Source organism: Lepidochelys olivacea, assembly GCF_965140295.1.
Source record: "Lepidochelys olivacea isolate rLepOli2 genome assembly, chromosome: 26".
NCBI classification, from domain to species: domain Eukaryota; kingdom Metazoa; phylum Chordata; order Testudines; family Cheloniidae; genus Lepidochelys; species Lepidochelys olivacea.
In genome coordinates this window covers 3,501,345-3,517,363 of record NC_140436.1, presented here as the reverse complement: position 1 = coordinate 3,517,363, position 16,019 = coordinate 3,501,345, and the positions used below count along the sequence as shown (strand labels likewise).

General features: G+C 37.3%; 1 protein-coding gene across 4 annotated transcripts in view; it reads left to right on the top strand.

Moving 5' to 3' along the window:
* The window catches only part of UNC5D (unc-5 netrin receptor D), a 287,207-nt gene that overhangs the window by 221,035 nt on the left and 50,153 nt on the right, over positions 1 to 16,019 (top strand). For 2 of the 4 annotated variants that reach the window (XM_084615269.1, XM_084615267.1), the window contains 2 exons: positions 4,873 to 4,905; positions 12,524 to 12,709. In XM_084615269.1, the coding sequence (XP_084471395.1) occupies positions 4,873 to 4,905; positions 12,524 to 12,709 (219 nt within the window). The remainder of the gene's footprint in view (positions 1 to 4,872; positions 4,906 to 12,523; positions 12,710 to 16,019) is intronic. The other 2 variants (XM_084615270.1, XM_084615268.1) reach the window with 1 other exon arrangement.

Below are 16,019 nucleotides of genomic sequence, written 5' to 3'. Positions count from 1 at the left end.
GTTAAAAACCTTATGTGAGTAATTTTTTTAGAATTTTGAAATATGTGAATGAGTTGGAGGTCTCTTTGTATGCTTGGGGGGAGGAGTTGTTAAATCATTGTTGGGAGCAAGTCACAATAACAATAGTTTCTATTTCATGTATTTCAATGAACACAAGTAAATGAAATTTAACACAGTGTTCGGTGCAGCTTGGACAGTGAAAATGAACGAGCTATTTGAAAAGGATAAATGGGATTAATTGTGAAAAGCAAACTAGATTACTGAAATTAAAAGGAGTCTAAAGTAGAAGACTATTAGGAACATAGGTATTGACATCAAAGTGATATTATTTAAATGAGCAGAATTAAACTCTTGGCTGGCACTGAATAATGCCTAACCTGGAAAAATAAAAATCTATAGTGGGTTGATGTGCATGCAAATCTCTCATTGTATAGATTATGGTTTCTACTCTTTTTGCAAGGAGAAAAAAGAGCTGAGGAAACTAATTGCACATTTCTTTTTGTTGCACACACTAGTGATTGCTCACCCAACATTGGGGTCAGAAACCGGTCCAAAGGTGTTGTACCTGAGGTAGCAAAATTTGGAGGTCAAGTCTGTTCTCAGTATTATCATTCTATGTAAGGAGTAACTGCCCTGAAAGTTGATGATGCTAAGCTGTTGTAAGAGAAAGAAGACTGAAGCCCAATGATTTAAAAGGATTTACTCCAGGTTTATACCAGTGGAGCTGAGATCAGGTCTGGCCCATTATGTGTTTCATTTTTTAAATAGGTTGCTCTCCTGGTTTTGATGGGATGGCAGGTGGTGGGGAGCATGTGTTTGCTCCAAAACTTGAATCTCCATATGTGTTAATTCAATTAGACTGAAATATTAAGTGTCTCTTGTCTCTTTCATCTTGGAGTGTGATGTGGTATTACTCCTTTATGGGTCATGCTGTATGTATATAGTTATGTCAAATTATTTTTAGGGCCATAATTGCTTTCTCAGCAAATAGGAATTGATGCAATTATCCCGTCTGGTTTTTATTTTCCTTCGTGTTCCAATATGTGCCATACCAGCTCTGCTTTACATCCCACAGGGAATTGTGAGGGAAATGCAGTGCAGTGCTGCAGAAAACTAATCTCTTGGAGTTATTTATCTCAGGCACAATTTGTTAACTTTGTTCCTTTCATGAGGCAAAAATAGAAATGAAACATTTCTGTGCTTAACGAGTAAGGACTCTTACAAAGGCAAGGTTGGAAACCCTAAATTGCAGATAGGGATTGCAGATACCAGCAGTTCTTTCTAGGTAGGAAAAGTTCTAATCCTCAGAAAGAATTTTCAGACTTTCATTCATTAAATGAAAATTTCAGTAACCAGTTGGGGGGTTAGGTAGATTTCATGGGAGTCCAGTTCTCAGCTGAAACAACGGTTCTCCAGGAAGTGAAATATTTGAGGCGGAACAAGGAATAAAATAGCGAATTAAGGACCTTCCCTCCAAAAAAATGAATCCAAACCATGGTAACACACAAACTTTGGACAAACAGTAGTGAATATGGTTTTCTGAAGATGTCTATACTTGTTGCTTACACAGCTCTCATTTAAAATAAGTAAGAGAAGCAAGGCTAAATATTAGCTATTTAAGGGGTCTAAAAACTCTGGCGGGAGACTGAATGATTACAGTAAACTGATAGGGTTAAAATGGGGCTGAATTAGCAGGAAACTATTCCACTGTTCCATCTCACCACTGGAGAATGTCTCTCAAGGGAAGTTTGGAAGCTTTCTTGTGTTGTTTAAAACTAGACTGGATATTATGCTGTGGAGAACCATGCTGCATTGGCAGGGAGGCAGCCTAATAGAAATGTAGGTGCTGGAGATGGGGAACAAAACTAACCTTTCTCTCAAATTCCCTTGACATTTACCAAACTAAACCCATTTTAGATCTTGACGTAAATGCGTTATTCCAGAATTCATTTTTCCCTTTCCATTAGGAGTACAATGCTAGGTTTACACAATGATAACCAGTATGAATGTTGATGATTGAAAGGGCAGTGCAGAATGAGTAAGGCTGGTGTATTAATAGGAGTTCTAAATATAAGTGCATATGAACTTATCAAGTCCTAATTTTTGGTGTCATTTTGATATCCACCACCTGTGTTTTCTGGAGTCTACAGTATGTTTGGCAAATGATTGATCAACCTGTCTTCAGCAAGAAAATATTTTTTCTGTTTTCCAAATTCACATGAGTTGCAGATTGTGTTTAACCATTTTGACCATCTGGAAAGTTAAAATTACCTTTTGTTAAATATTTGCATAAATAAGTATGATAGAAGACAATTGTTGGAAAATAATTCCTTGGTCATCTATTCTATTTGACATCAATAGCACAGAATTTTTCAGTATACTAAACCCATAAGTTTTGGGTCCAATCTCCTCTTAAATACTTAGTGTTGGGGGTCTCATCAAGTACCCATATCAAGTTGCCCCATAGCGTGCATGGTAATATACCATACTGTGTGAGTGTGTTTTGGCTGTATTCACAGACCAGTCAGTCATAGCCAACGTGCAAAAATTTCATCTGTTGTCTGTCATGGAACGTGACGTGAAGACATCTATTAATGCCAAATTCATACACGCTAGGTCAGGAGAAGGAGTTTATCATGAAGAACTATGTAGAGTAGTTAGGAGAGACCAGAACAGTTATATTTCAAAAATTGCTAATTGTCAGGGGTACAAAAATGGCCAGTGAGGTCCAGCAATAAGGATGTGACTCTAAAACAAGCTTTCAGATCAACAGCAGCAAATCAATGAAGTATTTGCCAGCTAAATGAAGGTTCATTTCTCCATTTGCACCTAATCTTCTTGCCTAAAAGGACACCAGTTTTTTGTAAAGTAAAGATACAACATGATGGGTAATGCCTGGTTGGCATTACAAGTGCAGAAGCTATGCACTAATCCATTTTCTCTCAGTCTTTAAAAATTAGACAGCAGATTGTCTTCCCCTCATGAACAGAATAAGGCTGGAGTTTTGTGCGGTTTTTTACTACCCCCACCCCCCCCACACACACACACGTGTGTGTTTTTAATTAGAAAAGGTTGCCATGGCATCACCAAGCTTGAGAAAAACAGAGATTGACTTGTGAAAGCAAAAATGACAGATCACTTTGGTTAGAGGCAGTCCTAAGTTTTTGTCAGTTTCTTGTGCATATATTGCTTATTTCAGTGGTCATTCCATACTATTATTCTCTGTTGTATAGTTTCCTTGGTGGGTTTCTATGTAGAATCCAATGAGAAGGAGTGTGTGTGTGTGTGTGTGTTTTATTTTTTATCTATTTGCTTTAAAGTTACATGTTTTATCTTGAAAAAAACATTGTTTTTTTTTTCCCAGTGCCCACAAAAGCTTGCCAGGTTACAAACTGATGCACTACAAGCATCCTTTGCCAGTGCATCATAAACACCAAAACATTCTGCTTTTCCATACCTCAGACAGCCAGCCATGTTGATTTTGGCCAGATGGCTTCTGGTTCTGCCATTTAGTAGGAGGAGAATACCAAACTCATTTCATTTCTATTCAGATCTACTGTAGATTGCAATCTGTGTTTGCAGGAGGGGTATGTTTGTTTCCATCTCAAATTCAATGACTTGTGGTTCATTCACCATCTATGCACCCAATTTCCCATCATAAAGCTTTTTAAAGGAAAACTGTACCATAGGGGCTCAGCATTTAATTACAGGACATAAAAATGAGTCTTTCAATATGAATAATGGTGGACTTTTGTTCAATCACTGTAGCACTGAACCTTTTTATTGAAAATAAAAATAACGGAAACCACCTCATAACCAGTTTCCTTTCTTTATCATGCATTCAAATGGTCCATCTAGACTGTTAACCTGACTCTGACAATGGCTAATACCAGTTGCTTCAGAGGAAGAAACCCTATAATGGAAAATTATGGAATAGCTCACTTATTGAGAAAGTTTTCCCAATGCCAGGAAGCTAGAGGTAGATTTATACCCATACCATGATTATTTCATACTAGCCAAATATGTCATTTTTAAAATCCTGCTAAGTCCTCAGTTATATCTTGCAGCCATGAATTGCACTATTTAGTTATGTACTGGTTATAAAAAATACTTTAATGAAAGTTACTCATGCAGATAGTCTCTCTGAATTCTATGAGATACTCATATGAGTTAAGGGTGGTAAGAGTGGGCCCTAAATTGCAGTGCTTGCCGTGTGTGTGTGTGTGTGTGTGAGAGAGAGAGAGAGAGAGAGAGAGAGAGAGAGACCAGCACTATTCTTCATCTAATGAGGAAGTAAGCACAGTAATTTCTAAAATCAGTAAGGAAATTAATAATTAATGTACTGTGTGAATGGCTAATATAATATAGACTGATATACACACACACATGCTTGTATTTGTGTGTGTTGCATATACAGGTACATAAGAATGAATATTAACCATGTATGTACTTTTGATTGTTAAACAAATATTTAACTAATCAGTTTTCCTTTAAATTTTTATTTCATTACATCATCCTTCATTGAGAAATATAGATGATTCTTGACTAACTTCATCTGAGCTCGCCAGGAGTTAGTTAAGAGTAGGGGTGTGTGTGTGTGTAAGTGTAAAATAACCAAGAGAGGTAACAAAGAAACTAAAACAACCAACTGAGAAATAACTGGAAAGAAATACCTTGGAAGAGATTTCTTTTAAATGATGAAGGAAAATATATGGACAACATAAAAAATTCATATTGTCAGCAAACAAGGAGAAAACTTTTCATTTATAGAGCAAGACAGAAAGTGATGTGGGAAATAGATACACTCCATGTAAATTTATTAAGTGCAACTTTGTGTCTCTCTCTCTCTCTCTCTCTTTCTCTCTCTTTTAGATAAAAAACTTCTTCATGAAATAAAACCCCAAAGTAAGTTGTTTTTTGTCTTGTAATTTTTTTTTCATTTTCTCTTTCATTCTGCTTTATTTGTTTAGGAGCTAAATAAAACAAAGTTATATGAAAGGCAAATGGATTAACAAAAGTCTCTTCTTAGTAATCATAGATTTTAGATTAAATATAAAAAAGTGACTATTCTTCAGCAGTTATGAATCAAATTGTGGGCCATTTCTGCAGTAATGCTTATCTTAGAATTGCTCTCTTGAGGTCTGTTGTGGTTTTATGATTAAAACAGGACCAGATGAAAAATTTCTATATAAACAAAAGGTTTTGCCCAACCAGCTGAAATTCCCTTTTTACAAAAACACCCCCAAATGTCCAGAATTTCAGTGAAGACATTTTGATTATATTTTTGACCTAATTATGTTGTGGGGAAAAATCTATTTTCTGAGAAGCACTAGTTCTGTGTCTGAATGTGTGAACATTTCTTTGAATTCTTCTGGTGAAAGATTCCCTATGAGTGCATATTATTTATTTGAAATTCCCAGACATGAAGGCCATGTTTTATAAGGATCCTAAGTGAATTAGGCACTTAAATCCCATTTAAAATTCACTGAGGTTTGGCCATCTAACTATTTGGCAATCTTTTGGAAATCCCAGCCCAAGGTATATATTCTTAGGAATACATGCAGTAGGCTTTAGATGTCAAATTGACAGTTAATTTTCATGGGGTTTTATAATGGGAAGTTCAGTAAACACAGTTCAGAGTATTTTGCTATGTTAAAAAACAGGGATTTATCACCAAAATTATTCTTTCATAATGCATCTCGTCCACTGATACTTATAATATCCACACAGATTGAGGATGTATAACTTAGTTTCAAAAATGTGATGCAATAAAAGTAATAATAAAGAAGAATAATTATCCTCCTAAATAGCTGCACCTCTTGGCAGGCTGAAGGAACTTGGCCTTCAGTTTCTCATCTTGTAACACATTGGAGTTCTGTGGGTGTCCTACATATAACGATCGTTATTACATTTTATTGCTTGCGTTGTGCAGAGTCCTTGAATAAGAGCATTTCCCCTGTGCCTTTTCCAATTATGAAATATTTCTATGGATATTCAAAATCAAAAGCAAACTGTAAAACATTCCATGGTTGGCTTGCATTATCATGCCCTTCTAAATTTGTCTTAATGGGACCATCCCCGTTCTGCCCTGAACTACTCTTTTATTTTGTAACTTATCTTGAGCAACTGTCGCATTTTCCTCTATGCACCTCCTACTTAATTATTGGATCCTAAAAGTGAATCCGTCAAACAGCTTTAATTTCTGATTTATTAAAAATAAAACCTTAATGGAGTCCATTTGAGTGCATGAGGCTCCTAGGGGAATTAAATGGTGTTTCCTTAATCTGTGAGGCTAGAAGTACATTATATAAATACAGCTTGTTGCTGTTCATTGAAAACAGGGGCTTAGTTTAAGACTACATGAATCATCACTGATGTGAAATCAATCAATTATGAAGATAATTAAGAAACAACCTGTTCTGCGAAATAGCCTTATGCATGGTTCTCTGGCTTTGACTGGTTTCATATCTGTTAAGACTTTCACGTGCTCAAAGAATGATTGTATGGAGAGAGATTTCCAGAGGCTGGAGGGTACAAAAAGATAGCAAAGTGAAGGGAGACGGAGAATAAAAGCTAGAGAAATCTTTGATATCTCCTAACAAACTGTAATGGCAAACTGGAGGAAATGTGTGCCCTCTATGGCTCGTGGAAAGCACTTTATTGTAAATGAGATAATTTAATCAATTACATTTCCTAATGTACTAAACCAAATGTTTCATTTTCTGCTCGTGCACATCTTAAATTATCTTCAGGTGCTTTATGAAACTTAATCATAGTTAATAGAAACTTCATTACCATCAAATATGCTTTCAATAAATGTTGTGTAACAGTGTCAGGAGATGGAGTGAAATATTAGTTATGATTACCACAAACACATACCCTGGAACAAAATCACAGAAACTTATTGCTTTAAGAAAGTCACTGCCTCCTCTGGGTCAGGAGGATGCAGTTCATTAAATAATAATTGGTTGACTTCAAGTGTTCTTTTCAGTTGAATCGCATCTGGAAAAAAACACAAAGTACCAAAGCAAAAAAAAAAAAAAAAAATCCACAGTTCCTTTTTCTTGAATCTCCATTCTCCCAAAGGAAAGAAAAATTCTGCATAAAAGGTGAGAATGGAAAAAGAGATCAAAGTGTGGTTTTTTTCATTTTCATTTGTTATTTGGAAACAAATAATAGTGCTGTGAATAGAAAGGAATGAATAAACACATCTTTTTATAAGCAGCATTTTCCCTTGGAACAAAATTAGTACCATTTTGCTTCTTTAAATTGTCATACTTGTGAATTCTTTTCTTCCCCCCCTGAATCTCAACTGTTTGTAGGTTTCAGAGTAACAGCCGTGTTAGTCTGTATTCGCAAAAAGAAAAGGAGTACTTGTGGCACCTTAGAGACTAACCAATTTATTTGAGCATGAGCTTTTGTGAGCTACAGCTCACTTTTTGCTGTTATGTCTTTTCATCCCCGACTAAGAAATAGTTGTGTGAATACCTGAGTATCACTTTCAGGTCATCTCTTAAAAAAAAACACCAAACAAACAAACAAACCAGAACACTGAATATCTTATTAAAGATAAGGAATCCTAGAAATAAACCTTATACCAAGAAGAGAACCATCAAATTTAGGTCCCAGTTGTGTTTTTAAAAATATATATTTTTCATTAATGTAAATTGTTTTTGTTTTTCTAATGCTGTTGGGTTTTTTTCCCCCAAAAAAAGAGTATTTGAATATTCTCCTCAGCACTTGTAATCCAGACATGGCAGTCTTGTGCTGAAACCAAAAATGAAACTGACTGATCTATTTTATTGTCTAAGATGAGTGGAAAATGAGAATGTAAATTATCTAAGTAAATTTGTTTGAATAATGTAAGAATTAAGAATTATGAATTACTATTAGTAACATAGCTGAGAGATTTTCTTAATGATTTTTACCCCAACAGTGTTTAAAATGTGACAACTTTTTAAAATATTCTCAGTTTTACATATCCTGTTTTGACAGTGAAGAATAACTTCTGAATTCCTGCACTATACGTCTATTGCCACCTGTACGCCTCTGGCAGCTGCGGATTTTTATTATTAGTGGGGGTATGCATGTTTAGATCAGAATTTAACCTATTTGTAAAGGAGGAGGGAACAAATGAAGATTTTCCACTTTTTTCTGTATAAAAGGGATACTTTTTACAAAGTTTATATGTTTAAGACAACTACTGGATAGGTCAATGTAGCTCCCAAAAGGACGGGAATGTGGAGGTGGGGAGCTCAAACACTTGTTAACTGATTACTTCTACCCTCTGGGATATATACCATTCCAGGATGTTTCATAATAAACAACACATCTCCTGGCTTACCCAACGTACCATTTATCCACAAAAGTTGTCAGGAATAGAGTATCAGAGTTAATTATCTAACAACAAAGATTGCTTAGGGACGCATAAGTGAGAAGAAATTGAAACGTAGTTGATTTGTAGACTTCCTTTTTTGTACCCTGGTGTTAGAGATTGAAACTGAGGAAAGAAGGTTACTTTTGTGGTTAATGGCAGGGACTCAGGAGATCTGGGTTCAATTCCAGGTTCTACCACTGTGTGACATTGGGCAAGTCGCATGATTTTTCTGTGCCTCAGTTCCCCATCTGTAAAAATGGGATAATGATACCTCCTTTGTTGGTCTTGTCTATTTGGATTGTCAGATTTTTAGGGCAGGGAATGTCTCTTACTCTCTTTATGTATGTCACCTACCATACTGGGGAGGGGGGGAGGGTGCTGATAATGACTGAGCCTCTCGGCACCAACATAATTCATAATAAAATGGACTCAAAACTCCATTGTAAATTTTATAGCATGACAAACTTTCCAAGAAATGGTGTGAGCAGAATTTGAAACATTTTCATTGTAGTTATGGCAAAAGTTTGGGCAAATCATGGGTCAAAACTGGGTACTTGCCTAAGACCATATGCCATAATTACAGTGGTGGTTTGCAAACATTGACCATTGAATAGCAGGTTAAAGCTTCCCTCCATTTCCTGTTCTGTATGACAACTGCCAACAAATGCTAACTTCTCCAATCACGCGAGGAAAGAAAGCCAACCCATTTCCTAACACAGCAAGAGCATCAATTTCTGTTTGTGTAGAAAGAAAAATTTAGTAGAAATAAAAGAATCAAATGTTTTAAAGATACCACATGTTCATTATAAAATTATTTCCAGGTATTTTTAAACCTTATGTGGGTTTGGGTTTGATTTCACCCAAAATTTAAAAAAAATAAAGTTTCAAGAAAAAAAAAAGTCAGGGGTCAATTTGGTGATTTTGTTTTGTTTTTAAACTGTGTGACAACCTGTGCCACAAGATGGACTAACTGGGATCTCTGACTAAGATTAATGATTATTTTCTTTGTAAACTACAAAATCTGTTAAGAAACATCATGACCTTAAGGATGACTAAAGTCATCCTGATATTCTATGATTCTATGATTCTTTGTTTTGATCATTTCCTATTCCTTTCCACATCTGTTCTTAAGCATCTCTATAGCTGATCTATTCTTAGTCATAGAGATATTCTCCTCCATCTGCATCAGTAAAATATTACCCAGGGAAGAAGCTGACCAAAGATTGCTAACAATCTGGAGCTGTGTTTCCAGAAATATTTTTCTTTCTTCTTTTTTTAGAACCCAGGAGCTCCTGAAATATCCCTTTTTCCCCTTTGCCATCATCTAAATATGAAAACATACATGCTCTGTCTCTTTCTCTTTCTACTGTTGGTCAAAAACTTCAACCAGTGCTAATGACTTATACAGTAACATGTGAGCTTTATTTCTAATGAGCTACTTGGAAAAGCAATATCCCCCCCCCCAAAATATTAAAATTGTAAAAATAAATATGATTTGTATTTTTACAAATAAAATGGCTTTTCAACTAAACAGAATTTTTTTGCGAAAGAAATCTAGTTCTGATTTTAACAGCCCCCCACCCCACCCTCCACACACATACAAAATCAAGAAAAGTGTAGACAAGAATAATTTGACCATCTCTTGTTTCTAAATGTTCTTTTTTAAAAAGTCCCATTTTGTGGCACATTGTCAAACCAATGACAGCACAGGCTAAACATGGTCAGATTGTACCCTGAGGTTGCTCTGTTTGGCAGCTCAGATTCTTACACCACTACCATACCCAATTTTGAAGCAGCACTGAAAAATCCAATCTTAATGCTTAATGAGAGAGGCATGTCCAGCATCAAAGATCAGTCCAAGCAGAAAGACACTAAACTCCAAGGGCTTTGGCAAAGAACTAGAGAACAAACTGTACACAGAAGTCGCTCACTTTAAGTTCCTTCAATGTGTCCTGGCCCTCTCCAGGAGCTAGAACTCTGACTTCAACTCAGAAGAGAGACACTGTTCCCCTCACAGCAACCAGCAATGGGCTTTGATGCAACTCCCTTCCTGGAAGAACTCCTTCAGAAGAGCCTCAGTCAAGAAGATACTGCCCCAAGCCTTATCCCAACAGAAACTAGGTACCAAAAAAACCTACCCTCCAGAACTTGTGCTGCAGAGGCAATTTAATTAGCTAGAAATGATGATCTACAAGTAAGACTGTTGAAGGTTACTTTCATGAATAACTGAGTGTACTCCATATATCGTCAACATTATGTCATAGCCTACGTCTCCCCTGCCACCACAGTCGGCCTTCTTTTGCATGTGGACACTCTGACCCAAAAGAAAATTATGTTTTGTGCAAGGGGCATTAAGTTATGAAAGTCAAACAAAGGTGCGAAATATCAGAGGGGTAGCCGTGTTAGTCTGTATCCACAAAAACAACGGGGAGTTCGGTGGCACCTTAAAGACAAACAGATTTATTTGGGCATAAGCTTTCATGGGTAAAAAAAACCCACTTCTTCAGACGCATGGAGTGAAAATTACAGATGCAAGCATAAATCTATATTGGCACATGAAGAGAAGGGAGTTACTTTACAAGTAGAAAACCAATGTTGAATGCCAATTCAGTCAAGGTGGATGTGGTCCACTCCCAATAATTGATGAGAAGTGTCAATACCAAGAGAGGGAAAATTGCTTTTGTAGTGAGCCAGCAAATTTTCAAAACAAAGGTGGCATCTGATACAAATACAATAAATGAATGATCATGTCAGGACATTAAACTCTACAAAGACCTTGATTTTTTTTTATTTGTGTTATAGTGTTTAAGTTTGCTCAATACATCACTTTGCATCTACAATATCCCTTGTGGAGCTGGATGTTGAAAGTCCCAGAAACTATTAGCCACCCAGAGTAGGAGAAATGCCTTCATACAACAGATCTGAACACTTCACAGATGTTCCTGGACCATAAGCTTGAAATCTTTACGGGTATATCCCCTTTAAGCTCAGGTGCACGAGTATGTACATGTTGGAGATTTTCTGCCACTGTTTCTGGAGTGGCCACTGTAAATATAAGCCCTGAGAGTCTCTGTCTCTTTAGTAAGTAATGCAATCCAAGGAGAACTGGTTTAAGGTAAATGGAGATTCTGTGAGCAGAATTTGCTTTATATCTCTGAGTACTTGGCTTGCATTCTGTGGAGGACAGCTTGGTAACCAATAGCCCACTTGCTTCAGCCTACTTATAGCAGCGTATATCTTAATTTCATTTTTTTTTGCTGCTGGTTGCTCCTATTGTACAGCTGCCTTGAAATTAGGGGGCTGTCAGTATTCCACTGGTGCATTTGGCTGAATAGCTAGTGTGCGTTCCTGGCAAGTTACGTATCCAACATTTAGTTTAAATAAAGAAGTGGTAAACCAGAAAAAGTAACTTTTACAAATTAGGTCCCTGCTCACAATTTCTCAACACACATCATCAGCATCCTTCTGTCCTATTTCTCTTAAAATTGTCTGGCCATCTGTTTCTTGCATACAGTATAGGGTTTGAGGGTGAAATTCCCACCTGTACAGAGCTCGGCACAAGATAAAGCACTACATAAACCCTCAGATTGAGAATTAAGTGGTGCAAGGAATGGGTAATGATACTTGTCAACCCCACTGTACTCCCCCCGGCCTGTGGAATACACTGCTGGGTGGGGACTCAGCTCGGATGAGATTTGCACTCAGTTCTCTTCACTCATGGACCTGCGAATGCTGAACCCCCCCCCCCCCCCCAGTCACACGAAACGTCAGACGACTTGCCAGCCATTTCCTGGAAACACCAGATGTTCCAGTTGTCTCCTGTTATGGTTTTTTTTTTAACACCTTTCCCCATGTGTTAAATAATCATGAAGGTTTATGAACATGAAACAGAGGGAGAGAAATTAAACCAATGTCCATACAGGGCAACGTTGCTGGGCAAGAGGGCACCCTATGCCCTCACTACACAGCATCCAAAAATCTCAGCATATTCCTCACTGGGAAAAATGAGTCTTAAGATCTAGTCTGAGCCCAGCTTAATTTTTACCTTCCCAAATGCACCAATCAATCCTCGTGTGGGCAGTTTGGGGGCAGTGGAGGCGATGCGAGTGTGTGTCGCTAATCTGGTGCCTACCTCTCTCCTTTCAGATATCGAGAACGCCAGTGACATTGCCTTGTACTCAGGTCTGGGGGCTGCCGTCATTGCTGTAGCTGTGCTGGTAGTCGGCATTACACTCTATAGACGGAGCCAGAGCGAGTACGGCGTGGACGTGATTGATTCATCTGCGCTGACAGGAGGCTTCCAGACATTTAATTTTAAAACAGTCCGGCAAGGTTAGTGTTGTGATTTCATCCTCTTCCCTCACAGCTTCTTTGAGAAAGAGCATTGCAGCATCTGGCTGCATGAGACTGCCACAGGAGCTGGCTTGCACAGAGCAAGGCGTGTGGTCTCATGGCAAGGGTTGGGCCCAGCGGTTGGAATTCTGGGGTCTTTTCCTGTCGCTGCCACCAATTTCCGTATGAACTCAGACAAGTGACTAATCTCAGCTTGCCTCAGTTTATCCCTCTGTATGTGTGTTAGAAGTTGAGTATATTATTAGGTTCTCCTACTGCATTGACAACTAATAAACGCAGAAATCATTAGCATTTAGTAAATTCCTACTCAGTTCCTACTTCTTCTGTTTCTGTTTCCCAACTGAAAGTGACTAAATTTTCATTTGTTATATTCCTAATTTAAACAACTAATTTTCAAGCATTTTATGTTACATTGTTTGCATGCAAATTTCTATATTTTAAGATATATAGAATAGTCGAAGACGCACAGTTGTGAAAATATATTTATTTGCTTCTTTTTGTTAAAGGACTTTAGAAGTTCACTGGTAGATTTTCCAAGACATAAATAAAACCCCATGCTAAAAAGCAGTCAGTTTCCAGGAATATTTCCTTGGCCAAAAAAAATGAGATTTTGAACTGAAGTGGTGATCATTATAAAATCTTGTATTTCTTGATTCGGTACCAGTATTCTAAACTAGATGCTGGCCTTATTGTGGGTGGGTTGGTGTGAAAGTGGCCCAATTTTTTTTTCTCTTTAGGAAAGTGAAATGTTGCAATTGGTGTGTGTATGCATGTGCGTGATCACACACACTCACACACTCTCATTCATTCTACTTTCCCCAAGAGAGACATGCTCCACAGAGCATAAATAAAAACTTTTGATGCAGAGGAACTTTACTCATTTATCTGGAAGTTCAAGTTGCCTGTGAGGAGTGGTATATAATTTGCAATTATATCTTTTCCACATTATCTGAGATTAGCTTCTTATTTCATTTGGAAACTCAATTTGTTATAAAAATCTTGTTTTGGGTTTTGTGTGGGAGATTTTGGTTTGGTTTTAATGTTCACAGACACCTCACGGAGGCACATTAAAAATGCCCACACAGATAGTTTCTTTTATTTTAGGATGCATTCGTTCAGTTGCAGCTTCTTTGGATGTTTTGGGAATTTTTAAAATGAATACTTGCAAACAAACAAAAAGCCCCAAAACGGTCTGAGATTTCACATGTATTCTAACCCTCAGCCATACCTATAAATCACTGTTTAAAACATTTTAGCCACAAGCTTAAATGCTTTGGTGGATCCGGGTTTTAAGGCTTGGATCCAAACTCCATTGATCTCAATGGGAGTCTTTTGCATTAACTTGAGTGGCTTTGGAATCTGGCTCTTAGAACTTAGGTACATATATGATTTTCTGATTTGTGGTTTTTGTTCTTATGCCAATTACAGCTTTAGTTTCTTCAGAATTCCACACAGTTAGGAATGAGATTCAGATACTCAGATAACATGGTGATGAGCATGATATAAAAATCTAGACAGAGAGACCTCTAGGGACTATAGAATCCTCTTTCAAATGCTGGAAAAAACAGAAAACGTCTGGCTTGTTTTTTTTCCCCTCCTCAGTGTATCTCTTGCAAATTGTTTGGTGGGGTTTTATTGGCATAAATTTTAAAACTGGAAACCCTAAATATGTAGAGCCAGATTCTATCTCCCCAAACTGGCTTTGTGGAATGATACAGGTAGCTCAAAGAAGTCATAACCTGGCATCAGTCTGTGTGGAAAGGTGACCTTTAACTGGAGTAAAGCCAGTGTACTCCGTTCCCATACCAAGATGTAAGAGACATGTCAGAGGTATCTGAGATGAGGGGAAAGAGCAGCTCTAATCTGCAATTTTTAGCTGTTGAACACTCCTTTGGGAACAATGGCCATATGGCATAAACTATAGCAGCCTTTGGGCAACTCTGTTTTATGTTGAAGTAGTTGCATATTGGCCCAGAGAATCATTTTGACCCAAATATGGCAGAGGAGAATCCATCCCATATTATTCATGATTTCATTTCTTCAGTTGACAGCTTCATGTGATATCCCCAAATCTTAACCTTTCTAGTTTAGAATAATCTCTTTTTCGTAATCCTTAATCCATTTAGAGGAAGAGACTAGTTCTTCTGACATTAGCACGCTGGAGGTTAGCAGTAGGAGGAATTTAAGTACATTATGCTTAGAGAAGCCTAGAAGTTTTTATCTAATCTGTCTATCATGTTTAATTGAGAAATGGTGCAACTTGCTTAATTGCCACCTTTTGGATAGGAAAGAGTTGGTGTGCATGGGAATTCTTTTTACATTTGAATCTAATCATTCTGAACAATCAGTTATACACAAACATCTGAAGACACCCCGTTTCTTTAATACCATCTGAGCTGGAGAAAATATAGTAAGAATCTCTGCTGTTGTGTTATATTGACAGCAACATCATTTAAAAAAGAAAAACCAAAAGCTAGGTCTTTGGAATGACTCCCTCCCCCCTCTTTTTTAAGATGCTGAGAGCCGCAAAGAAAGGCTTAAAAATTATGCTTATTTTCATCTAAAGAGAAATCATACCAAAGGCAGCAGCATTTGGTTAGAAATATGCATTAGAGCAGTCATTACCCACAATGAGTAAGCAGCTAAAATGCCTATTGCCTTATTTATCAGTGGTGCTGATGAAAATATTCAGTGGATGCTAGAACTGCAGGAGGACATTTGTCTGCAATTCAAGTTTTTGTAGCAGATTAGACACGGATCTGTTGACCCAAGCGTGAAATGAAAGGATCTGCTAGTATGTGAGAATGGAGCTTCTGAGGGATCCAAATTCTACACTTTTTGAGAATGATTAGTGATGTTACCAGTCCAACTTGACACATTAAAAGAGCCTAATTTTCAAAGGATGGGTAGGCTCATCACTTTCTGAAAATTGGATGCTTTTTAAACATCTAAAGTTGGGAACCCAAAAATCACAAGTCCTTCTTGAAAATTTAGGCCTTACATTTATTGATTCTCCTCCTCTTTCACCGGGTGTTCTCTGAGTCATTCAGCACCCAGAATTAGATTTGGAGCCAACCTTTTCTGGATAGTTGTGGTCCCACATGTCTAGTCAACCTAGTTTCCTTCAAGCCTGAATCCATACCTTCCTATAGGCTCACTAAAAGAGTTGTGTTCAGACATGTTTTCATTTGATTTACATTTGACTCCTTTGTTACATGTGCCTTGACACCGACTGGAGCATAGGAAAACATGGTGTTCAAGTATCCTTTAGAACTGTTGCATTGTTCCT